The following is a 26,111-nucleotide window of genomic DNA, read 5'->3' as shown; positions in this document are numbered from 1 at the left end:
AGAAACTCTGCCAAATCAAGATTGGAGACTGGTGCAACCATCTGGTTCGCCAGCCCTCAGTCAAAATCGTCCAACCCATGCTAGCATGGAAAGCGGACGTTAACCGATGATGATGATGAGGATGATGAATGACTAAACAAAAAGGTAAAATGACCTACCTTCAACTGCAGCTTCAATACCTTTCAGCCGACCAATCCAACCAGACATCTCTGTCTGGAAGGTAGCTCGTTCTTCCAGAATCTTTATATTCAGTCTCTTATCAAACTCTGTCTCAAGTTCTTTCTCATGTACTTCGAGAGCATCCTTCAGGTGACAACTATGAGCTGCAGCTTGACGTGCTAGATGTGATCGTAAATCTTCTTCAAATTGAATTGCAGCTTTCATCAGCTAAAAAAAAAAATGTAATTTACTTCAAATTTTTGTCAAATTTTTACATAAAACTCACATGATGAGCAATATATATATATATATTTCTGTTTTGGAACATCTCTAAGCATACATAAGGCTATTTTCTTTCGAAAGTGTATAAATTCTTAAGGCATCAACAATAAATATATATATATATATAAGAAAAAATGAGGTACTCAGAAATCTGGATGGTTTTATATTTACAGATATTTATTAGTATGTTAAATGTTTTTATACATCATATATCACATATTATATATTAGTGCTTTTGTCCATTCTAGTGGAGTCTTCAAATTGAACTAAGTTAGATATATGATGTTTTTATACATCATATATCACATATTATATATTAGTGCTTTTGTCCATTCTAGTGGAGTCTTCAAATTGAACTAAGTTAGATATATGATGTTTTTATACATCATATATCACATATTATATATTAGTGCTTTCGTCCATTCTAGTGGAGTCTTCAAATTGAACTAAGTTACTTCAATCTGAAGACTCCACTAGAATGGATGAAAGTGCTAATATATGATATGTAATATATGATGTATAAAAACATGTAACATACTAATAAATATCTGTAAATATAAAACCATCCGGATTTCTGAGTACCTCATTTCTTCTAATATATATATATATCATCATTTAACGTCTGCCTTCCATACTGGCATGGGTTGGACAGTCTGACAGGGGCTGACCAGGCTTCGCTGTCTGTTTTGGCATAATCTTTCTCACAAACAAGCTCCTGAGATTTTTTATAGCAAGAAAATAAGGTAATGGTTATCATTAGACAGGTTTGTATGAACAGTAGCTATAGCACTAACATAACCAATTAATGGCATCAAGTTCACTGGTTTCATGATTATAAAGATCATTGGCAATGTCCCTTCCTCCAGACTCAGTAAGTAAAAAAAAAATTGATAACTGATGGTAGACAAGAGATACTGCATTAAGTATGTGGTCATGTTTTTGATTATATTCCCCTATAATTATTGACATTGGATAAGGTAATTTTTTTTAAATAATCGAACCTCAGAATAAGCATATATTGAACCGCTGATTGAATACATATGTAGTGCAGATTAATATATCGGCCAAGTCTATCACTAAAAAATAATCTACTTAACCTTATGGGTTATTTTCCCCCATAAGCAACACTACTAAATAAAACTAATAGTTTACACTTCTAAGTTGAAGATGCAGTGTATTCCCCCAAACACACACACATATACATCAATGTTTGTTTTTATGTTCATTATAATAAATAATAAAAGTTAATCTGATAAATTACTCTACACTTTTCATCATCATCATCATCATTTAACATCTGCTTTCCATGCTAGCACGAGTTGGACAGTCTGGCAGCAGCTAGCTACATGGCATCAGCACTGGCAAGGTCCCCAAATAACTTGCAAGATAGAGATACGTTGAGAGAGGAGGGAGCATTAGAGGAGGTGATCTTGTGCCAGATGATCTTCAACAAGTTGTTGACAGTGCCTTCAAATTTTCAGTCAGCTAAGCCATTGTCAGACTGCGATGCATTAATGTTACCCTATATAAATGTTAGACTACATAAAGGCAAGACTAACACACTGCAGTCCAACAATCACTTAGGTGTGCGTACACACATATATATACATATGCTGTGCTTGAAGAGACCTGTTGAGTCAAGTACGTCAACACCAACATCAAAATAAAATTCAAATGGAAATTGTAGTTAAGATACCCATGCCGGTGGCACGAAAAAAGCACCATCTGAACGTGGCTGATGCCAGCGCCGCCTGACTGGCGTCCTTGTCAGTGACACATAAAAAGCACCAACCAATCATGGCCGTTTGCCAGCCCCTTCTGGCCCTTGTGCCAGTGGTCCGTAAAAAGCACCCACTACACTCACGGAGTGGTTGGCGTTAGGAAGGGCATCCAGCTGTAGAAACACTGCAAGATCAGACTGGAGTTTGGTGCAGCCATCTGACTCGCCAGCCCTCAGTCAAAACCGTCCAACCCATGCTAGCATGGAAAACGGACATTCAACGATGATGATGATGATATATATAAAATGGTCTTGCCCAACGTGTCTCACAGTGGAACTGAACCAAAGACAACATGGTTGGAAGCAAGCTTCTTAACCACACAGCCATGCTTGCATCTATATGCAAACATGAAAATTCAACAAAAGAAACCCAAGAAATTGAACGAATTACAAGTTTATAAAGCAAAAAAAAAAAAAAAAAAAAAAAAAAAGGAAATTCCCGATGTGATCATCAAACTTACAGATTCAATGTGTCATAGATGTGATTGTTTTTGAGAAATTTTATGGTATTTGACCAAATCTTTAATGATTTTATCCTCCTCAAATCCTCATGCATACATTTCTATTTTGTTGATAAACAAAAAGTGTTATATGCTTTAACCCTTTAACTTTAGAGCAATCTGTTAAAGCATTACATTTAACAGATTACTCAGTTAAATGTAGTGCTTATATATTCTCATTCATCATCATTTAATGTCTATTGTCCATGTTGGAATGGGTTGGACGGCTTGTCCAGGGCTGGAAGGCTACACCAGACTCCAGTCTGATTTGGCATGGTTTCTACATGTGGATGCCCTTCCTAACACCAACCACTCTGAGAGTACATGCTATTACACGCCACAGGCATGAGCGTCATCTGCGTGACACCAGCATCTCCCACAACTATGATTTCACTCGGCTTGACAGGTCTTCTCAACCACAGCATGTCGCCAAAGGTTTCAATTACTAGTCATTGCCTCTGCGAGGCCCAAAGTTCAATGGTCATGCTTCACCACCTCATTTCATGTCTTCCTGGGTCTACCTCTACCACAGGTTCCCTCCAGTCAGAGATCATCTGTCCCTGTCCATATGCATCACATGACCATACCAGCACAGTCATCTCACTTGCATACCACATCTGATGCCTCTTATGCCCAACTTTTCTCTCAAGATGCTTACACTCTGTCATACATGCACAATGACATTGCATATCTAGCAATGCATACCAGCTTCATGCATTATCTTGTAGCATTGAGATTTCAATGATGTGATTGTTTCTTTTTAGAATAACATTGTAGTGTAAGTGTGAGAAGCTGAATATGGCCAGTTTGAACATAAAACAAGGTAGTGTTTCAAGCAACCATATCTGACCAAAACATTCTAAAACATTAAATGTTCATCATCATCATCATCATCATTTAGCATCCGCTTTCCATGCTAGCATGGGTTGGACGGTTCAACTGGGGTCTGGGAAGCCAGAAGGCTGTACCAGGCCCAGTCTGATCTGTCAGTGTTTCTACAGCTGGATGCCCTTCCTAAAGCCAACCACTCCGTGAGTGTAGTGGGTGCTTTTTACGTGCCAGATGGGGCTGGCAAACGGCCACGGTTGGATGGTGCTTTTTACATGCCAAACGTGGTACTACATAAAAGCACCCAGCACACTCTGTAAAGTGGTTGGCATTAGGAAGGGTGTCTAGTCATAGAAACCACGCCAAATCAGACTGGAATCTGATGCAGCTTGCAAGCACTGGTCAAACTGCCCAACTCATGTCAGAATGGACAATAGACATTAAATGATGATGATGATGATTGTCAGTCTTTATATTAAACCAATCTGAAATATTCAAGTAGTTTTTTTTTCTTATTTTTATTTAAATGGATACTTACTAATTTTTCTTTTTCAATTTCAAATTGTTTCTTCGCAAAGTCTAACTCTTCATTCAGTTTTACATCAGCTCTTTTGGCATCATCTGCCCGTTGTTCACGCACTGCTTCTTGGAACCTTTCCTGCTCCAAGGCAACCTGTTTAGCAAGCTGTTTCTGTAACTGATCAATGCGAGTGTGGGCATGAACAATCAATGAGTTTAGGTCCTCTTCAGACATCTTTTTACCTAGAAGTAATCAATAGAGAAGGTTTTCAACTCAAAACAGCACCCAGATGAAGTAGTAAAGTGATCAAGAGTTATTTGGGATTACTAGCTTACTGCCCTGCCACCTTCATCAATCACTCCTCCACTCCATCCACCCCTTAACCATTCCCTATCTCTAAACACATCACTTACTCCTCCCTACCTCCCCTCAATGCTTAATTTTCATTATATTTATTTCTTTACTGCCCACAAGGGGCTAAACTTAGAGGGGACAAACAAGGACAGACAAAGGGATTAAGTCGATTACATCGACCCCAGTGCGAAACTGGTACTTTATTTATCGACCCCGAAAGGATGAAAGGCAAAGTCGACCTCGGCGGAATTTGAACTTAGAACATAGCGACAGACGAAATACTGCCCGGCGTGCTAACGTCTCTGCCAGCTCGCCGCCCTTTCATTATATTTTCCCCCTCACCCATTCCTCATCTCTAACCATCCCTCACTACCCATACATTCTTGCAGTCTTCTGTTAGCATCCACTTCTATACACCTACCCTCAAGGTCCACTCTGATATTTCATCATCATTAGCTTATCTCTCTTTCCAGCACCACCCTAACTACTCCCAACCCACGCTTTTATGTGGGTAGCTATGTAACTCCTCTGTTCTGACTCTCTTTCACATTTTGAACTCCCATCTCCTAGCCTAAAGCTACCACTAACTCTGATGTAGCCCTACTCATTAGAAGATCTTAGTTTTGCAAGTGGCACAGCAAGCGCTCAGTACACTCAGTAAATTGGTTGACATTAGGAAAGGTGTCCAACTATAGAAACCATGCCAAAGGAGACACTGGGACACAATGCAGTCTTTAGACCAGCTGGACTCTGTCAAACCATCCAACAGCATGTAAAATGAACATTAAAATATAATGACAATGATATATAACGTAATCATCATCATCATTTAACATTCATTTTCTCACTGGTATGGGACAGAATTGTTAGCACGCCGGGCAAAATGCTTAGCAGTATTTCGTCTGCCACTAAGTTCTGAGTTCAAATTCCGCTGAGGTCGACTTTGCCTTTCATCCTTTCGGGGTCGATTAAATAAGTACCAGTTACGCACTGGGGTCAATATAATCGACTTAATCCGTTTGTCTGTCCTCTCTGTGTTCGACCCCTTGTGGGTAGTAAAGAAATAGGTATGGGACAGTTTGGCATGAGCTGGCAAGACTGAGAGCAACACCAGGTTCCACTCTCTGTTTTGGCATGGTTTCCACAGCTGGATGCCCTTCCCAATGCCAACCACTTTACAGAATGTACTGGGTGCTTTTTATGTGGCACCAGCACCAGTGCTTTTCATGTAGCACCATTGTCAGTGTTTTTCATACAGTACCATCACCAGAAATTTTTACATGGCACCAGCACTAATACCTTTTACATGGCAACAGCTCTACTGCCTTTTATGTTGCACCAGCACCAACAGGGTCATCAAGTACCTTGCAACACAAAAACCCTTCAACTGGGAGTGGGAGAAGTGGGAGTGGTATAGAGGGAACGTGGATTTGTGCCAGTTGAGAGATTTAAAGTATAGAAGGGATAGATATGGGTGTCTTGCTGTAGAGTAGATGCATAGATACTCCAGTTGGAAAACAAAGGAGAGTGAGTTGGAGAGTAAGATAAAGAGAGTGATAGTGAGAGAGATGATAGCGAAGATGTGTTGGGATGTGCCCTTGAGGGACATTGGGATAGTGAGAATAGATGTGATGATATAGAGGACTGGGTTAGGTAAATGGGCAGGATGAGGTAGGTGACTGTAGCAAATGATGGAGAGATATAGATGAGTTACAGTATATATGTGAGGGCACTGAGGGTGATAGCAGGAAGCAAGGTGTTGATGATGGAGAGCAGCACAAAATGGGAAGAAAAAATGCGGAAAGAATGTGAATGTTGGAGACAGTAGGGGGAGGTAACTGGGGAGGAAGAGGAAAGAGTAACCAAGAAAGCCAAGCAATGTAGTATGTGCTTATTCTGCTCTCAGGCAATAGAGGAAATGACAGGTGTTAGGGGATGATATTGTCAAGGAGGGAGAAAGTTGATGGGCAGAGGGGATAGAGGTAAGTATTACTAAGGTGGTTTTATGATACCAATTCTGCTGTGGTGGATGGGTCTTCTTGAGTACAACAAGGCACTAGATAACTCGGTCCTTTGTCACCTCCTTCATAAGGAACAGCATCTTAAGATCATATACACACACACACACACACATATACAAAAAAGCATGTATGTGTGTGGTGGGGTCACAAAGAAGATCCTCTTATTTGTCACCTTCTTACAGTTTTACTATACTATATTTGACTAACAAGGCTTGGTACAACCACAGTACCAATGCTATGGTATAAGACACTTGCCTCAAGAGGCCAAGCAGTAGGATGAAATGTGTAAGCTCATGAGAACTTCTTAATCACTTAGATATGCCTTACCAAATGGAAATATGTGATGTGGATACTTACTTTGTCTATCACCGAGTTTTATACTAGGCACAATACTTTCGAGCTCTCTTCGAAATTTCTCCCGGCTTTGATCCACAAGATGTTTATACTTCTCAGCCATTTTGCCTTCACTTTCTGCTCTAGATACCTGTCAGATATGAATGAAAAAAAAAAAAATTAGGGATGTAACTGCTAAATAAATTCAAATATAAGAAAACCTGAGCATAGATGTAGCTGTGTGGTTACTTGCCAGCCAGTTGGTTCTAGGTTCAATCCTATTGTGTGACACCTTGTGCAAATATCTTCTACTATAACCTGGGCTGACCTAAGCCTTGTGAGTGGATGTGGTAGAAAAAACTAAAAGAAGCCCACCTATCATCCATATATATATATGTGTGTGTGTACATAATATATATATATATATATATATATATATATATATAAATCATCATCATTGTCATTTAACATCCGTTTTCCATGCTGGCATGGGTAGGATGATTTGACTGACGACTGGCAAGCCAGAAGGCTGTACCAGGCTCCAATCTGATCTGGCATGGTTTCTACAGCTGGATGCCTTCCTAACACCAACCACTCTGACAGTGTAGTGGGTGCTTTTTATGTGCCACCAGCATGAGGGCCTATTAAGCAGTACTGGCATTGACCACACTTGAACGGTGCTTTTTACATGTCACTGGCACGGGAACCAGTCAGGCGGCACTGGCAACGACCTTGCTTGAATGGTACTTTTTACATGCCACTAGCACGGGAGCCAGTCATGCGGAACTGGCAACAACCACACTCGAATAGTCCTTTTTACATGCCACAGGCACGGGGCCAGTCAGCTGGAACTGGCGTTGATCAGGCTCGAATGGTGCTTTTTACATGCCACCAGCATGGGAGCCAGTCAGGTGGTAATGGCATTGACCATGCTCAAATGGTGCTTTTTACATGCCACCGGCACGGGTGCCAGTCAGCAAGCACAGTTTATTGCTCAATGATTGAAGGGTACTCTTAAATGGGCCAGTTACGCTGTGGCATAGGCCACAGTTATGTTCTCACTTGGATTGCCGGGTCTTATCAAGCACAGCATATCTCTAAAGGTCTCAGTCACTCGCCATCACCTCTGTGAGGCCCAATGTTCAAAGGTCGTGGTTCACCACCTCATCCCAGGTCTTCCTGGGTCTATCTCTTCCACAGATTCCCTCTACTGCTAAGGTGACACTTCTTCACAGAGCTGTCCTCATCCATACTTAACACATGACCATACCAGCACAGTTGTCTCTCTTGCACACCACATTTAACGTTTATGTCCAACTTTTCTCTAACACTCTGTTATATATGCACACTGACATTACACATCCAGCAGAGCATACTAGCTTCATTCCTTGTGAGCTTACGCATGTCTTCAGCAGTCACGGCCCATTTTTCACTGCCATGTAGCATGGCTGTTTGTAAACATGCATCATACATTCTACCTTTTACTCTGAGCAAGAGGCACTTTGTCACCAGCAGAGGTAAGAGCTCTCTGAACTTTTCCCAGGCTATTCTTATTCTAGCAGCTACACTTTCAGCACACCCTCCCCAGCTACTGACTTGGTCATCTAGATAACGGAAGCTATCAACTACTTATAGTTTTTTCCCCTGGCACGTGACAGAAGCTGTTTTCTGCACATTTTCAGTGTTTATTGCCCCACACAAAAACTATCTTCCCAGTTAGCCTTCCTTTGATATTGCTGCACCTCTTATGTGTCCATAGCTTACACCGGGTACATCTTATTCAGTTTCTACCTACGCCTTTACTACAGATTGAGCAGGGCCATCTACCTGAAGGGATTTGTGATTTGTCTGCCTTCCTACTTCTTAAGACTGGTTTTTGCTAGATTGACTCTAAGGCCCTTTGATTCTAGACCTTGCTTCCACACCTGAAACTTCTCTAGTTCTGATAATGACTCAGCTGTTAGAGCAAGGTTATCAGCATAGAGAAGCTCCCAGGTGCATCCTGCCTTAAATTCCTCCATTATTGCCTGGAGCACTGATGAATAAGAGGCGGCTGAGGACTGATCCTTAGTAGACCCCTAACCCTACTTAGAATTCTCCACTATACTTGTTACCAATCCTCACTTTATTGACAGCATCCCTGTACAGGACTTGTACAGCTCTCACTAACAACTCATCTATCCCTAGTTTCCGCATTGACCACCAGATAAGGGATCGGGGGGACCCTGTCAAAGGTTTTCTCCATGTCAACAAAAGCCAGGTACAGAGGTTTATCTTTGGCTAGGTATTTCTCTTGCAGCTGTCTTACCAGAAATATAGCATCGGTGGTGGTATTCCCTGGCACAAACCCAAACTGCATCTCATCCAAACTAACTCTCTCTCTAATTAGTTGAGCTATGACCTTCTACGTGACTTTCATTACCTGATCCAACAACTTGATACCTCTGTAAGTATTTGCATCTAATGCATCTCCTTTACCTTTGTAGTAGTTGACTATGGTGCTACTACACTAGTCATTGGGTATGACTCATTCAGGTGACTAGACTATAGCCGACACCACCAGAAATTTTAAGCATCTTTGTGGTGATTCTTGATGGACTGTGGGCTTTCCTTGTCTTCATACCTTTAATTGCTTTATCTATCAAGATACTGTCAATTCAGATAGCTGGTCCCTTTGTTGGGTCGACATTTGGCAGACTCTCTTTCACCTATTCATTCTCTTCATTTAGCAACCTTTCATAGTGGCGTCTCCAAGCCTCTCTCTTAGCAGCTTCATTAAATGCAAGTGAGCCATCATCCATGCAGACACATTTCTCTCCTATGACATCATGATTCTCTCCCACACACTGTGTGTGTATATATATATGAATAAAAAAATATATCATCATCGTCGTTTAACGCCCGTTTCCCATGCTAGCATGGGTTGGACAATTTGACTGAGGTCTGGCGAACCAGATGGCTGCACCAGATTCCAATCTGATCAGGCAGAGTTTCTACAGCTGGATGCCCTTCCTAACGCCAACCATTCCGAGAGTGTAGTGGATGCTTTTACGTGCCACTGGTACAAGGGCCAGTCAGGCGGTACTGGCAACGGCCAAGCTCAAACGGTGCTTTTTATGTGCCACCTGCACAATAGCCAGTCCAGCGGCACCGGCAATGACCTCGCTCGAATGTTTTTTCACGTGCCACCAGCACAAGTGCTAGTAGGCAATGCAGGTAACGATCACACTCGAATAGTAATTTTAACGTGCCATCAGCTCGGAGGTCAGCTTGTTGCTCTGGCCCCGATCTCACTCATATGGTTCTCTTAGCGCTCCATTAGCACAGATGCCAGTCATCGAATTTGATTTCGACTTCAATTGTATATATATATATGTATATCATCATGATGTATATGTATATACGTATGGAAATGTGTGTTTGGAAACAGGTAAGGGTTCTTGTCAAGGGCGTCCAGCCATAGAAAATCTGCCTCAATGGTTTCCAACCAATCCATGCAAGCATAGAAAATAGAAATTAGAAACAAACATCTGTTTTCCTACTGCACAGTTCTGTTTCCCACATGCCTGACGACTGATCAATCTGTGTAGTGTAGAAGAAAACTCCCATTGAACCAAAACTATGAGCCAGTTTTAATTTTTTGTTGGAACCACTTCGGCATGGAAAACAGACGTATGATGATGATGATGACAGAAAAAGAGAAATGAATAGAAAAAAAGAAAGCGGATCTTACCTCACTTGAAGATATATTCAAGCTGTGTGAAATATTATTAAATAACTCCTGTCCATCAATCAATAGTGCATTGTGTTTGGTAGCAGTGTTACCAAAACCATCATCTAATGTTTTACGAAGTTTTTCTAATTGTAATCTGAAATTTAAAGTGAAAAATATTCAAGAAGACATCAGTCAAAATTCTCTATTAAAGACACTGCTGTGTATTGGAAATGATAACACAGTTATTTAGTCACATATATCTTTTATCATTAACTTGTTTCAGTTGTGAGACTGCAACCATTCTGGAGCACCACCTAGAAGAATTTTTAATCAAATGAGTCAACCCCAGTTCTTTTCCTTTAAAGCTTGATCCTTTTCTATCAGTCTCTTTTGTCGAACTGCTATGTCATAGGGACCTGAGTGATGGTGGGGGTCAAGCAGACACACACACACATAGATATATGAAAGGGCTTCTTTCAGTTTCCATCTACCAAATCCAGTCACAAGGCTTTGGTCAGCCCAAGGAGAAAACACTTACCTATGGTGCCACACAGTGGGACTGAAGCCAGAACCATGTGGTTGGGAAGCTAACTTCTTATTTCTTTATTGCCCACTAGGGGCTAAACATAGAGGGGACAAACAAGGACAGACAAAGGGATTAAGTTGATTACATCGACCCCAGTGCGTAACTGGTACTTAATTTATCGACCCTGAAAGGATGAAAGGCAAAGTCGACCTCGGCGGAATTTGAACTCAAAACGTAACAGCAAACGAAATACTGCTAAGCATTTCGCCCGGCGTGCTAACGTTTCTGCCAGCTAGCTTCTTACCAAACAGCCACACCTGTGCCTATGTTTTTTTTTGTTTCATTTTATTTCAAAAGTTACATCATCGTTTAACATCTGCTTTCCATGCCCTTCCTAACGCCAACCACTCTGAGAGTGTAGTGTGTGCTTTTTACATGCCACCAGCACGGGGGCCAGTCAGACGGCACTGGCAACAACCTCACTCGAATCTTTTTACACGTGCCAGTGAAGCGACATTGGTAATGATCACGCTCAAATGGTGCCCTTTTATGTGCCACGGGTGGTGCTCTTTTATGTGCCACATATATGTAAAATCATATTTAAAACAAGAAAATACACTCTTACATAGTTTTATTGACCAAGCTGAATTGATTTATCTCTGCATATTGAAGACTTACTGAATTTTCATTTTTTTTCAGTTAATACTTCAAAATCCAGCTGGTAGGATGTAAATCTCAGGAGCTGCAGATATCAGCTTTGAGAGTTGCATACAACTCACAAATTGGAGTTTTACCACTGTTGATATATACGCTTCCTACCACCAAACCATCAAGAATGGAAGCATGATTTATTCTTTTGAAGTGATTTCACTTCTAGATCTAACTGTTCGTTCGTTAACCAGAGACTATATTGACAGTTTGTACACAAACATATGATCCACACAAACTGTTACTTCAAACAACAACTTATGTCATTCTCTCCTCAGCAGATGACCCAGCATCTCCTCCCTTTTCTCTTCACAACATTCTTCACTGCCTCGCCTTATTGACAGCATCCCTGTACAGGGCTTGTACAGCTCTCACTAACCACTCATCTATACCTAGTTTCCACATTGACCACCAGATAAGGGATAGGGGGGACCCTGTCAAAGGTTTTCTCCGTGTCAACAAAAGCCAGGTACAGAGGTTTATCTTTGGCTAGGTATTTCTCTTGCATTCTTTACTGCCTTGTGAGTACATTTAGTAGATGGAGACTGAAAGAAGCCTTTCTCTCTCTCATGTGTGTGTGTGTGTAATCACATGAACCTAAGAAAGAGGAAAAGTTAAGTCAATTTTTGCATGATTTGAGCCACAGAGCTACAGATTTTGAGCTCATTACACTTATGCATTAGATTGAACACTCTTACCTCTGCACTAACATGACTACTGTAGAAGTTTTGAAACATAAAACAATGACATTTACCTGGCATTCATCACCTTCTTATCACATTCATTTGTGACAGCTTGACGTATCTCATATGCACTGGCTACAGCTTGCCACTGACTGTCTTTCTCCAAAACCTTTACAAGCAAAAAAATAGTACAAAAATTAAACTGCTTAGCCTCTTTCATATTTTTTCAACACACATTATTCCCAATATCATCATCATCATCATCGTTTAACGTCCGTTCTCCATGCTAGCATGGGTTGGACGGTTCGACCGGGGATCTGGGAAGCCAGAAGGCTGCACCAGGCTCCGGTCTTATCTGGCAACGTTTCTACAGCTGGATGCCCTTCCTAACGCCAACCACTCCGTGAGTGTAGTGGGTGCTTTTTACGTGCCACCTGCACTGGTGCCAGGCGAGGCTGGCATCGGCCACGGTCGGATTGGTGTATTTTATGGAAGCCAGTCGAGGCGGCACTGGCTTCCATAAAATATATTAAGGACTTTTAAGAAGGAGATACATATTGAAATTCATCCTAGATATTAATCAACTAAGCTAGCTACAACCAGAAATGAAAATAAGCTGATAAAGTAACTTTCCAATTTTCTGTCATACTGCCATAATAATAATAATAATAATCATCATCATTTAACGATGGTTTTCCATGCTGGCATAATCCAGTATGAACACTTTATAGATATGACTTGAGAATTTGGTGCACAATGAAATGAAATATAGTGACTCAAATTCAATTTAAATCGATTGATATTGCTATACCTGATGAAGATAATACTACTTTAAGAGAATTTCAAAATATTGATTTCAAATTTTAACACAAGGCCAGCAATTCCAGAGGCAGGTGTAAGTCTATTACATCAACCCCAGTGTTCAACCGGTACTAATTTTATTGACTCACCTCCCCCAAAGGATGAAAAGCAAAGTCAGCCTCCACAGAATTTGAACTCAGAATGTGAAGTTGGATGAAATACTGCTAGGCATTTTGCTTGGTATGCTAACAATTCTGCCAGCTTGCCACCTTACAGAATTGAGGTCCAAAATGTTTGGGGAGGGGGCCAGTCGATTAGATCGACCTCAGTACGCAACTGGTACTTAATTTATCGAGCACGAAAGGATGAAAGGCAAAATCGACCCTGGCAGAATTTGAACTCAGAATGTAAAGATAGGCGAAATACCGCTAAGCATTTCACTGTGTACTAACGTTTCTGCCAGCTCGCTGCCTTAGAATTCCAAAATATTGATACTCAAATGTAGGTGAGAGCTTACAAAATGAAGAGAGTAGGTGGAGATGTATTCAACCCCCGACATAAATCTCCTAGTCTACCTTAAATAATTGAAAAAAAAAAAAAGAAAAAGAAAATTAATTATTAATACACTATAAAATATGTACTCAATATAACTGCAAATATCTTATTAGAAGTAACTTACAACTAACCATCATTCACATCATTTAACATCCATTTTCCCATGCTGGCATTGGTTGGATGGTTTGACAGGAGCTGGTAAGGTCAGGGGCCAAACCAGTGTTTGCTCTGGCATGTTTACTATGGCTGGATGCCCTCCCTAATGCCAACCACTTTACTGAGTTCTATATATTCTGATGTCAAATCATCATCTATTTTTTCATGCTTGCATGGGTCAAGTGGATTTTATTGAGATAGATTTTCTATGGCCGAATGCCCTTCGTGTCATCAACCCTTACCTGTTTCCAAGCAAGACAATATTTTCCCATGGCCTGATATGTTTTTACAGAATATTTACTGGGTGCTTCTTACTTGGCACCATCACCAGTGTTTTTACATAGCTGTATACATCACCAGTGCTTTTTTAATATTTACAAGACTGGGGGATTGAGATAATTAAACATGAAGTTAATGTGAATAATTTTAGTTTAAATTATTGGAGAAAACATGAATAAGTAAGGAAATGGTATGGAAAGAAAAAGGAAAGAAGGAAAAGACAGCAAAAGAAAAGTAAAAAAGAAAAATGGAAAGAAATTAAAAGAAAAAAAAACAATAAAGCAAGAAAGATGAAATTAAGAGAAAAGCTAATTAATGGAAGAAGTGACAAGCATTAATAAAAAGCCAATGGTAGACATGATGAGTTGGAAGAATTTAAATAAAAAACTGGTTAGCATACTGCTGAAGCATCCTCCATTGCATTCTTGAGGAATTTGGCATGTTGCTTTACTGCTTCCACTCTTTTTCCCATAGATTCATTTGCTCTGGCTGCTGCCTCCTTAGCATTCTTCATTGCCGTGGTAACTATGAGTACAAGAGCTGAGGAAAAAAAGAAATGGAATTATATAATGATAGGCTGTTACAGTGGTGCAAAACCATGAATTTGAAGGAGAGGAATACAATGGATTTAATACCATCCAGAATACATGTATATATATATATATATATATATATATATCATCATCATCATCGTTTAACGTCCGTTCTCCATGCTAGCATGGGTTGGACGGTTCGACCGGGGATCTGGGAAGCCAGAAGGCTGCACCAGGCTCCAGTCTTATCTGGCAATGTTTCTACAGCTGGATGCCCTTCCTAACGCCAACCACTCCGTGAGTGTAGTAGGTGCTTTTTACGTGCCACCTGCACGTATATATATATATATATATATATATGTAAATGGATGTCGTTCATTTTCCATATTCTGTAAAAACATGTCAGGCCATGGGAAGATATTAGGGTTGATGACAGGAAGGGCATTCAGCCATAGAAAATCTATTTCAATAAACTCCACCTGACCCATGCAAGCATGAAAAAGTAGATTATGATGATTTGACATGAGATCATATAGAGATTAAGGGAGATTAAAACAAATACAGTAATGTACTTAGTGCTGTATTCTACTACCTGAGACACAGATACCAACCTTAATAATTCTTTCTACTGGAAGCACAAGGGTTCAAATTTGGGGGAAGGGGTTAAGTCGATTACACCAAACCTAAATGCGTAATAGATACTTGTTTAATTGATCCCAAAAGAATGAAAAGCAAAGTTGACCTCAGAGGAATTTGAACTCAGAACATCGTGACAGACAAAATATCGCTAAGCATTTGCCCCGCATGCTAATGATTCTGCCAGCTTGCTGCCCTGTTATCAATTTGAATAATAACAATAATAATGATTTCAAATTTTGGCATAAGGCCAGTAATTTCAGGGGAGGGGGTACCCAAATAGTACTGATTTTATCAACCCCTATGTGTCTATGTTGTTCCCCCAACATCACGTGACAACCGATGTTGGTGTGTTCATGTCCCCATAACTTAGTGGTTTGGCAAAAGAGACCTAGGCTTACAAAGAATGAGTCCTGGAGTCATGTTGTTCGACTAAAAGCAGTGCTCCAGCATGGCCACAGTCAAATGACTGAAACAAGTAAAAGAATAAAAATTCATTTTAGTGTTCATTTTCCCATGCCTACACAAATTTTCTATAGCCAGATGCCCTTCCTGTTGCCAACCCACACCTGTTCCTAAGCAAGGTAATATTTCCCCCATGTCTAGACATGTTGTGCAGAATACTGAAAATAAATACAGCTTGTATAACAGTGACACACATTCACAACTGCTATCAAAACAGGGAAACACAAACAATCATCAACTTCCATCTACCAAATCCACTCACAAGACTTTGGTTGGCCAAATGTTAACCAAAAATAATGATGAAAATATAAGCAATTATAGACTAAAAATATTAAAATAGAGTAGAGAGTATACAATAAAAAATGTCAAATATTTCAAACATTTACACAGAGATACACCCGTCTACTGTAACTTTTCTAAAATGTAGGACATTAGTCTGTCAGATATAAGCAGACTTCCATCATGTTCTCTCTTACATGTGTGTGTGTGTGTGTGTGTGTGCATATGGCTGTATGCATGTGTATATATCCATATATATTGCACAAGTGTCTTCTACCAAAGCTCCAAACTTACCAAAGCCTAGTAAGTGGATTTGGTAGGCAGAAACTGAAAGAAGTATCCCATGCCGGTAGCATGTAAAAAGACCATTCAAGCGTGACTGGTGCCAGTGCCGCCTGACTGGCACCCATACCGGTGGCACATAGAAAGCACCCACTACATTCTCCAAGTGGTTGGTGTTAGGAAGGGCATCAATGTGTAGAAACCTTGCCAAATCATATTGGAGACTGGTGCAGCCTCCCGGCTTGCTAGTCCTCAGTCAAACCATCCAACACATGCGAGCATGGAAAAGGAACGTTAAACGACTATGAATATGATGATCAACATCATTTAACATCTGCCTTCTATAATGACATGGGTTGGACATTTTGACAGAAGCTGGCAAGCCAGACCGCTGCACCAGGCACCAATTGTCTGTTTTGGCTAGTTTCTACAGTTGGATGCCCTTCCTAACACCAACTACTTTACAGAGTGTAGTGGGTGCTTTTTACAAGGCACCAGCGCAGGTGCTTTTTACATGGCACCAGTACATAAGCATGTATACATGTATATACCGTAAATCCTTGAGTATAATACGCAGGGGATCTTTAGGGGGCTGTAGCTCTGAAAAACCTAAACCTTGTGTATAATACACACACCTTCTCTAACTTGAGTCAAGTCATTTTTACATCCTTGGTTTGTAAAAATGTACACGGTAATGTCCTTTATTATTATTGTATATATAACATAATGCAAACGTGTAGCTTTTTTGTGCATTTTGTTTGCAGAAAATAAAGAAATAATAGTAATAACGTTTAATAAATGTTGCTTACTGCAAGTTATGGATGTTTCTTTTATGACTTCATTGCTTTCAGGCTTAGCTTAAGGTATTTTCCTGCCTGACTTCACAAAATGCATCTGAATAAACATTGCCGGACAGCAAATAGAGACTCGGACATTGCTTAGAAAATATTTTTCATTTTTAACCTCGTTAACCGCATTAAGGATTTTGACCTTTAAATTTTGGGGGAAAAATGCAGATTATACTCGAGGATTTACGGTACGTGTGTGAGTATGCATATGTTTGTGTCACCTTGTCTTTACATCATGTGATAGCTGTAAATTATTGTCAGTAATACAAGCAGTATCATGGATGGGGAAGTCTAGTATGTACATGGAGTGTATATTCACAGTATATACCTAATGTACATGTATTTATGTTTATGTATATACAAGTGTATGTATCTATTCTTTTACTGGTATTAGTTATTAGGCTGCAAACATCTGGAGGCACTGCTTTCAAACGTTTTAGTCAATCTTATCGACCCTAGAACTTATTCAAGTCCCATACTTATTTTACAGATCTGTAGTTATGGAACCACACACACCCCCATACACACAAATAAACACACACACGCACGCACATTTATTAATCAACCCAAGGATACAGTAAAATAAATTTATCTAAAGTGCTAGAAAATATTTGGTAAATTAATTACTGATCAAATTAAAATAATCACCTGGCCCCCGTGCCGGTGGCACGTAAAAAGCACCATCTGATCATGGCCGTTGCCAGCCTTGCCTGGCCCCCGTGCCGGTGGCACATAAAAAGCACCATCCGTCCGTGGCTGTTTGCCAGCTCCGTCTGGCTCCTGTGCGGGTGGCACGTAAAAAGCACCCACTACACTCACGGAGTGGTTGGCGTTAGGAAGGGCATCCAGCCGTAGAAACACTGCCAGATCAGACTGGGCCTGATGCAGCCTTCCAGCTTCACAGACCCAAGTTGAACCGTCCAACCCATGCTAGCATGGAAAGCGGACGTTAAATGATGATGATGACTGAGTTCCGATCACTGCATATGTATTATAATACATTGGGTTGGTTTATCTCATTCTACCATGTACTGAGACACTAAGCTTTTAGCGTAGATAGCATGAGTTATGTCCCTTGGTCGTATAGTTATGTGTTTCTGGTAATTGTTAACAATTCGGCTACGGGGAAAAAAAATATGGAAGAGAAAAATAACTGTACCTTCATTTTCTGCAGCCTCTACAGCTTGTTTCTCCTTCAACTGACGTTCCACTTCAGCTTTCTGTCTGGCAGTTTCCAAAGTTTTTTCTTCGTGTTTTTCTGCCTCTGTCTTCTTCTTCTTTGATAGTTTTTCAGCTTCTAATCTCTTTTCTTCTTCGGCCTTTTTAGCCATTGCTAACTTTTTCTCGGCAGCTTCTGAAAGTCATGAGAATACAACACTGATAAATATATATCAATGATTAACATCTTTACTATTCTAATAATATTTAGTTTCATTGTTAATATTAATAGATATTAAATAATATTATGGCGTTAGGAAGGGCATCCAGCTGTAGAAACTCTGCCAAATCAAGATTGGAGCCTGATGGAGCCATCTAGTTTGCCAGCCCTCAGTCAAAATCGTCCAACCAATGCTAGCATGGAAAGCGAACGTTAAACGATGATGATGATGTGGGGAGGGTCAGCTAAAGCACTAATTCTTGCCCATTCTTGCCTGAATTCTTAAGTCAAGCCACAAGACTTCAAGTCCTCCAAGGTATACTTCAGCAATACACGGAGCTTACAAGTAAACTGTCTTTTAGCTAGTGCTGGTGACACATAAAAGGGCCTCCTTGCTGGTGGCATGTAAAAGACACCCAGTACACTGTGTAGAGTGGTTGGCATTAGGAAGGGCACCCACCTGTAGAAACCAAGCTAAAATAGAGGACTGGACCCTGGTACGGCTCTCCAGCTTACCAGCTCAAGTCAAACCATCTAACAAGTGCCAACATGGAAAAAGGATGTTAAATGATGATGATGATGATTAATCATTGTCAGCCTTTTGGGAATACAACAGTTAGCCAACTGCCAGTATTTGAACTCAGATAATAAGACATAACTAAATACTACGTGGTACTTTGTCAGTTGCTCTACCAAATGTTCCAAACTATTGCTAAACATATTGGTTACTTAAGATCAATAAATCAATGCACTTACCTTTTCTCTTTATTTCTTCAGGATCAGGTAATTTAGGGACCTGAAGGGGAAAAAAATGCCTCTAGTTCAAAACCAACATATATTCCACTGAACTTTAAATGAATAAATAAATATAAAGCAGTTATTTTTGCAGGAGAGCTGCTTCAACATTTATCTTTTACTTGTTTCAATCATCGAACTGTGGCCATACTGGGGCACTGCCTTGAAGGGTTTTTCAGTCAAATAGACCCCAGTACTTTTTTTTTTAAAGCCTGGTAATTATTCTAACAATCTCGTTTGCCAAACCACTAAGTTACGGGGACATATACAAAGAGATGCACACATACACACACATATATATATGATGAGCTTACTTCAATTTACCATCTACCAAATCCACTCACAAGACTATGTTCAGACCAGGGTTATAGTAGAAGGATGATGATGATGATGATGACTTGCCCAAAGTGCCATGCAGTGGAACTGGACACAGAAACATGTGGCTGAGAAGTAAGCTTCTTACCACACAGCCAGCCAAAACCATTCTAAATATTTGGAAACATGAATTGGTGTGATTCTGCAAAAGTTCTGAACATAGGTGTAGGAGTGGCTGTGTGGTAAGTAGCTTGCTTACGAACCACATGGTTCCAGGTTCAGTCCCACTGCGTGGCACCTTGGGCAAGTGTTTTCTACTATAGCCTCGGGCCAACCAAAGCCTTGTGAGTGGATTTGGTACACGGAAACTGAAAGAAGCCCGTCATATATATGTATATGTATATATATATATATATCTTATGATAAATATATATATATATAATATATATATATATATATATATATATATATATATATATAATATATGTATATGTGTGTGTGTATGTCCCCCAACATCGCTTGACAACCGATGCTGGTGTGTTTACGTCCCCATAACATTGTGGTTCGGCAAAAGAGACCGACAGAATAAGTACCAGGCTTACAAATAAGTCCTGGGGTCGACTTGCTTGACTAAATGCGGTGCTCCATCATGGCCAGAGTCAAATGACTGAAACAAGTAAAAGTATATTCTGAGCTGTAAACAAGTTATCTAATGAAATGTTTAATTCCTTAAGAAGGGTAATGTTTAAAGTATCAGATGACATTTTACTATTATTAAAAGTGTGGATGAGAGATTATAATAAACACTGTTCAATTATATGTCTTTGAAGATTTAGGCTTAGACAACATTTCAGTTCTCAATGAACCTATTAAAATTTTCAGTTTGTTTAGGCACTATACACAATGACAGCTGTGTGGTTGAGAAGAATCCCACTGCACAGCACCTTGAGCAAGTGTCTTCTATTATAGAAAAGCCTGTGAGTGGATTTGGTAGATGGAAACTGAAAGAAACCATGTGTGTATGTGTTTGTGGGTACCCATGACTAGATATCACATGAGGGTTGTAAATGAGCATGACTATCATACAAGCAAGGTTATTCATTTCCAGTCTTCTGTGAAAAACATGTGTAGCTATGGGAAAATATCACCTTGCTTGGAAACAAGTGAGAGTTGGTGACAGGAAGGGCAACCAACCACCAAAAACCTGCCTCAACAAATTCTGTCTGATTCACTCAAGCATGGAAAAATGGACATTAAATAATGATGATACAAATAAAAATATTTCTCATGGTGACAACTGAGAGTTCTTGAAGTATCTGTTATTAACTCTACCAAAGATGGTAACAAAACATCAGCTTAATTTGACAGCAATAATTTGACACTGGCTTTTGGAAGCTGTAGAGGGTTACTCATAAAAAGAAAAAGAAACCTGATTTGACACTAAACAATGATCCAAAGCACTGAATACATAATTGCTTTGCAGTTAACTAAACACTTCTGAAAATAACAGGACAAGAAACACTTTATTTTGTAAATACTGTAATTCAAGAGCTATCTACAGCTAGATGTTGCATTCTTGATACTTTAAGGGTGCCTGCAAAATGATAAACAAAAACAAAATAATATAAGTAAACCCTTACCTTTTTCACAGGTTTTGGGGCTTCTTGTGGTGCCGGTTCTTCTGTTGTTGACCATGGCAAACTAAAAAATTCAGATATGAAGATGAACAAAGCTGTAACCATAATAAAATATATATTGATAGTACTGGACAGGGCACTTAGTTCACCCATCAATTTTGAAAATCTGAAAGACATTGACGTCCTATCTTAAGAGAAATTTACATCTCATCAATTCTAATGACTCTAGAGTTAAATAGCATTTTTATGAGACATTTTTTCTTTTCGTTGCCAGTAGATATAAATTAGTTGAATTACTGCTCTAGAGCTCAAGCTAACAACAACAACAAACAAGTGAACAAATATTACCAAATTTTTATTACATTTACAGAAATTATGAACATTTTTTAACATAAATTTTAGTTGATAGTTTCACCACAATTCAAAAATAACAATGCAGTACTCAATTACATAACACTAATTAAAAACAAAGATTTAATAAACAAAAAAATAAAGAATGGAGAAGAAACAATAAGTATACACACTACTGCTTTATATGGGGAGGCAGTGTAGGAAGAGTAACTTTTTCAGGCAACACATCAAAGATTGGTTTCAAGGCCTCTTTGGAATAGGGAATGTTTTGTTCAATAGCATTCTTCACCGAAGGATCATACCAAGCATAACCAACGACACCAGTGAAACCTGTTAAGCCAGTCCCTAAGATCCATTTACCAAGTCTGTAAAAAGAAATAAAAACAAGTGTTATGGTAAGCAAAATGATAGGGTTTTATTTAAAAAGTAATTTAAACCTCTGAAACTTCATGTAAAATTAACAATAAATGGCACAGTAATTTTGGTAGATAAATAAATAAAAAATAATATAACTTGAAGTTACAGCGTTTTACAAACATCTCAGCTAGGACGGATTGATTAGAAGTTGGCCTTCAAATATATACAAAGTTAACCATGCCAGAATTTGTCATCTATTGATAAATTATTTTCTGAGGCTTCACCTGGTTGGTCAAAGACTAGAATATATGGCAAATGAGTAAAGTTAATCATCATCATCGTTTAACGGACGGTTTGACCGGGGTCTGGGAAGCCAGGAGGCTGCACCAGTCTCCAGTCTGATCTGGCAGTGTTTCTACAGCCGGATGCCCTTCCTAACACCAACCACTCCGTGAGTGTAGTGGGTGCTTTTTACGTGCCACCAGCACAGGTGGTGGTTGATAATCAGACTGAATTATTACAAGTCAAAAGTTAGAAGTGTACGTGAGGAAGAAGTTTCAGAAAGATTTAAATATCTAAAGTTTAAAGAATAAGACAGAATAAAATTAATAGATGGTAGTGAAGTGAGACATCAAACACATGGAATTAAAAGGAAAAGATTGATGCTTTATGAGTCTTGAATGAATTTACTCTAATATTTATAGTATGTTATTCATATATTTATTACTTAACAGAGAAATATAGCTGAGAGTAGTTTAGTTGCAAGCTATAACATTATTCTCTTCAACACAGATGCAAAAACACACACACACACAGGCTGCCATAGATTTTGTTTCTACCAACTATATGGTTGTGAAGAAAACTACTTAAATATTCAAACTAATTACAGTTCAATATACAGCACATAATTACTATATTATGACTGATTTGAAAATATTCCATTTTAAAGGATGAAATCTGAACTCACTTCAAAGCGGATCCAGAACCTGGAGCTTGTGTTGACAGCTTTCTTCTTGAGTGTATTAAGGCCTGCTGGTACTTAGCAACACAACAGCGCTGAAATTTAAATAACACAAAAATAAAAGAGACTTCCTACTATAAGATGAAAGATTTGGCTAAGTAATGAATACTACAAACGTTATATGAAATACAAACAGATGAAGAAACTGATAAAAAATTGAATTTCAAATGGACAATGAAAGGTATAAACATTTTTGAAAAATTAGCATTTTTTTTCTGTGTTTCTAGCAGAAAAAAGCATGCTAATAAATAGATGCAGTTATTCCTACAAAGGCCAGAAGTTAAACTGTATCAAATTCAAAAATTTACAAAAACAAGTGCTCATGGTTTTAAGTTATGAAACAGAAATACGAAACTTGTCCATGTAACAAAAACATATAAGATTCTCCAAACTTTCATGACATACCAATGCAGAAAAGGTTTGTAAGTCAAAAATTCTCAATATTCTAAAGATATATAGATGACGGCATGGTTTCAGGTTCAGTCCCACTATACAGCACCCTGGGCAATTATCTTCTATTATAGTCCTGGACTTAGTGAGTGAATTTGGTAGATGTCGCCTTACTGGCACCTGTGCTGGGGGCATGAGTAAAAGGATTCGAGCTAGGTCGTTGCCAGTACCGCTTGACTGCCCCATGTGCTGGTGGCATGTAAAAAGCACCCACTACACTCTCGGAGTGGTTGGCGTTAGGAAGGGCATCCAGTTGTAGAAACTATCCCAAATCAAGATTGGATCCTGGTGCAGCCATCTGGTTCACCAGCCCTCAGTCAAAATCGTCCAACCCATGCTACCATGGAAAGCGGACGTTAAATAGTGATGATGATGATGATGAAAAATATATAACTATATGATCTTCATACATGTATGTGTGTGTGTGTGCTTGCCACTCACCCACCAATGCTTGACAAGCGGCGTTGGTTTGTTTACATACCTCTAACTTAGCAGTTACGCAAAAAAGACAAAAGAATAGGTACCAGACTTAAAAAATAAGGACTGGGATCAATTTGTTCAACTAAACTCTTTGAGTTTATGACCCACAAGGCCACAGTCCTACGACTGAAACAAGTAAAAGATCTTATTCCGATGCAGTCTTTGCTGGACGAGCCCTGTACAACTGAAGACGCATTCCTATCACTGTTCTTGCAGATTTTAATAACCAAGCAACAGCAACAACACAATTAAGACATACTGAAATAAAAAAATATCAATACTTAAAAACCTCTGTCTCTGAACAAAGCCACTTAGAATAAATGCTATGCTGCTGACTATGGCAAAAAAATTATAACTTTGTGACTATAAGCAAACTTTTATGGCCTTCATTGGGCCATAAACTCACTTTATTTCACAGCATGCAAACTAATTTTACAAAATTGTTTTTTTTTTTACTGGTGCTTTTTTTTTTCTTCCTCGGATTCTAATTTTTGTTATCAATACTGGTACATCTGAGACAAAACAGTCATGGATAAGGATTTCGTATTCACTGCAGAAGACACTTCATTCAAAATGCCTTAGTTTAAATGGTTACAAATCTATATTTCAGCATCTAAGATCCTAATCAGAGAGATATATATCAATCAACCATTTAATATTATGAAATCCAGAGTAACTACCAACTTTAGGGAACAACTATAGCTTACAGTAGAGATATGCTTTTGTTTATCTTGTCCTCAAGAGGTTTTATAAAAGAAATTTCACCCATTTGTATTCTATTTTAAATCATTTCCTTGTGCCAACAATCTCCTTTTCCGATGTGGGATAAGAATCTATAATTAAAATAACCCTCCAGCATTTAACCAGTCATATTGGGCCCCAATATTCTACTCATTTTATGTTCATGCTGGCCAGATCCAGCCTCTTATACCTACTCAAAATGTCATTCTAAAAATAAACAATCACATCATAGAAATCATGAAACTAATGAGATAATGCATGATTAATCCAAAACTATGTGAATATTTAAGCATTACATTTGACAGAGTAATTGAAATGCTAAATGGTTAAACTACTGAAACAGGGCAACCTGGTCTTGACATGATATGGCTTAAACAATAATGCCAAAACTGATAAATCTTACACTTTTACTAGCCAGTCTATAAACAGAGATGGCATTTTACTGCTTGCACCATGTAAAAAGAACTCTGTCCACTCTGCTGGGTGGGTTGGTGTTACGAAGGGTATCCAGCTATAAAAACCGTGTCAAAACAGGCACAGAAGTCTGGTGCAGGTTCCTGCTTGCCCAGCCCCTGTAAAACTGTCCAACCCATGCCAGCATGGAAGACGGACGTTAAACGATGACGACTGATACAGAGAGGTGAAAACGCCTTGTTATATCAAACAATATTTCAATTTTGTACTTCAGTATGTTAAACGGTATGTCCTAATTTGGGACATTATAAGGTTTGTGGAGAATAGACAAAGCCGTAAGAGCTTTAGACAAAATGCTTGGTGGTAGTTGTTTTGGCTATTTACGTTCTGAGTTCAAACTTTGCCAAGGTCAACTTAGCCTTTCATCTTTCCAGGGGAAATAAAGGGAAGTACCACTCAAATAACGGGTTCGAGTTAAACGACTAACACCCTCCTCTCAATATACTTTTGGCTCTGTGCCTATGTTAGAAACTATTATCTTAGGCGTGGTTTCTAACAACTAGTAGTACATCATATCAGGAATGTCATGAATTCATACTAGTAAAATACTAAGGTCAATTCAATCACCGGATTATATAAATTCATTTCCAGAAAACAACCAGGAAAACGCGATCGACCTACTAAAAACACCAACCAAATCTACAGCCTTTAAAAGTACACGTGAGCCCCTTACCATAATCTCATTATTAGGCGGTCTTTGGTTTTCACTACATATACCAGCAGGACTATTAACGAAACCAAAACATTTCGGGGTGGGAGGAAGGAATATATATCTTGGATACCACGAGTAAGAGTACAAATATGCAAATGCTTACCGAAGACAGCCCATTAATGTATTGGAAATAAATAAATAATCACAGTTGTCATAG

The 26,111-nt window shown here is 39.1% G+C and overlaps 1 protein-coding gene across 1 annotated transcript in view; it reads right to left on the bottom strand.

The window, feature by feature from the left end:
* Positions 1-26,111, bottom strand: part of LOC115229931 (MICOS complex subunit Mic60) — a 28,394-nt gene that overhangs the window by 1,294 nt on the left and 989 nt on the right. Inside the window, exons 2-12 of the mRNA XM_029800195.2 lie at positions 23,044-23,132; positions 21,893-22,084; positions 21,372-21,432; positions 19,378-19,417; positions 18,403-18,597; positions 14,601-14,740; positions 12,481-12,578; positions 10,511-10,646; positions 6,802-6,928; positions 4,088-4,311; positions 159-387 (exon numbers count right to left, since the gene is read on the bottom strand). Coding sequence (XP_029656055.1) covers positions 159-387; positions 4,088-4,311; positions 6,802-6,928; positions 10,511-10,646; positions 12,481-12,578; positions 14,601-14,740; positions 18,403-18,597; positions 19,378-19,417; positions 21,372-21,432; positions 21,893-22,084; positions 23,044-23,132 — 1,531 coding nt within the window. The remainder of the gene's footprint in view (positions 1-158; positions 388-4,087; positions 4,312-6,801; positions 6,929-10,510; positions 10,647-12,480; positions 12,579-14,600; positions 14,741-18,402; positions 18,598-19,377; positions 19,418-21,371; positions 21,433-21,892; positions 22,085-23,043; positions 23,133-26,111) is intronic.

Source organism: Octopus sinensis, linkage group LG2, assembly GCF_006345805.1.
Source record: "Octopus sinensis linkage group LG2, ASM634580v1, whole genome shotgun sequence".
NCBI classification, from domain to species: domain Eukaryota; kingdom Metazoa; phylum Mollusca; class Cephalopoda; order Octopoda; family Octopodidae; genus Octopus; species Octopus sinensis.
The sequence above is the reverse complement of the archived record's forward strand: the minus strand, read 5'-3'. Positions and strand labels throughout refer to the sequence as shown.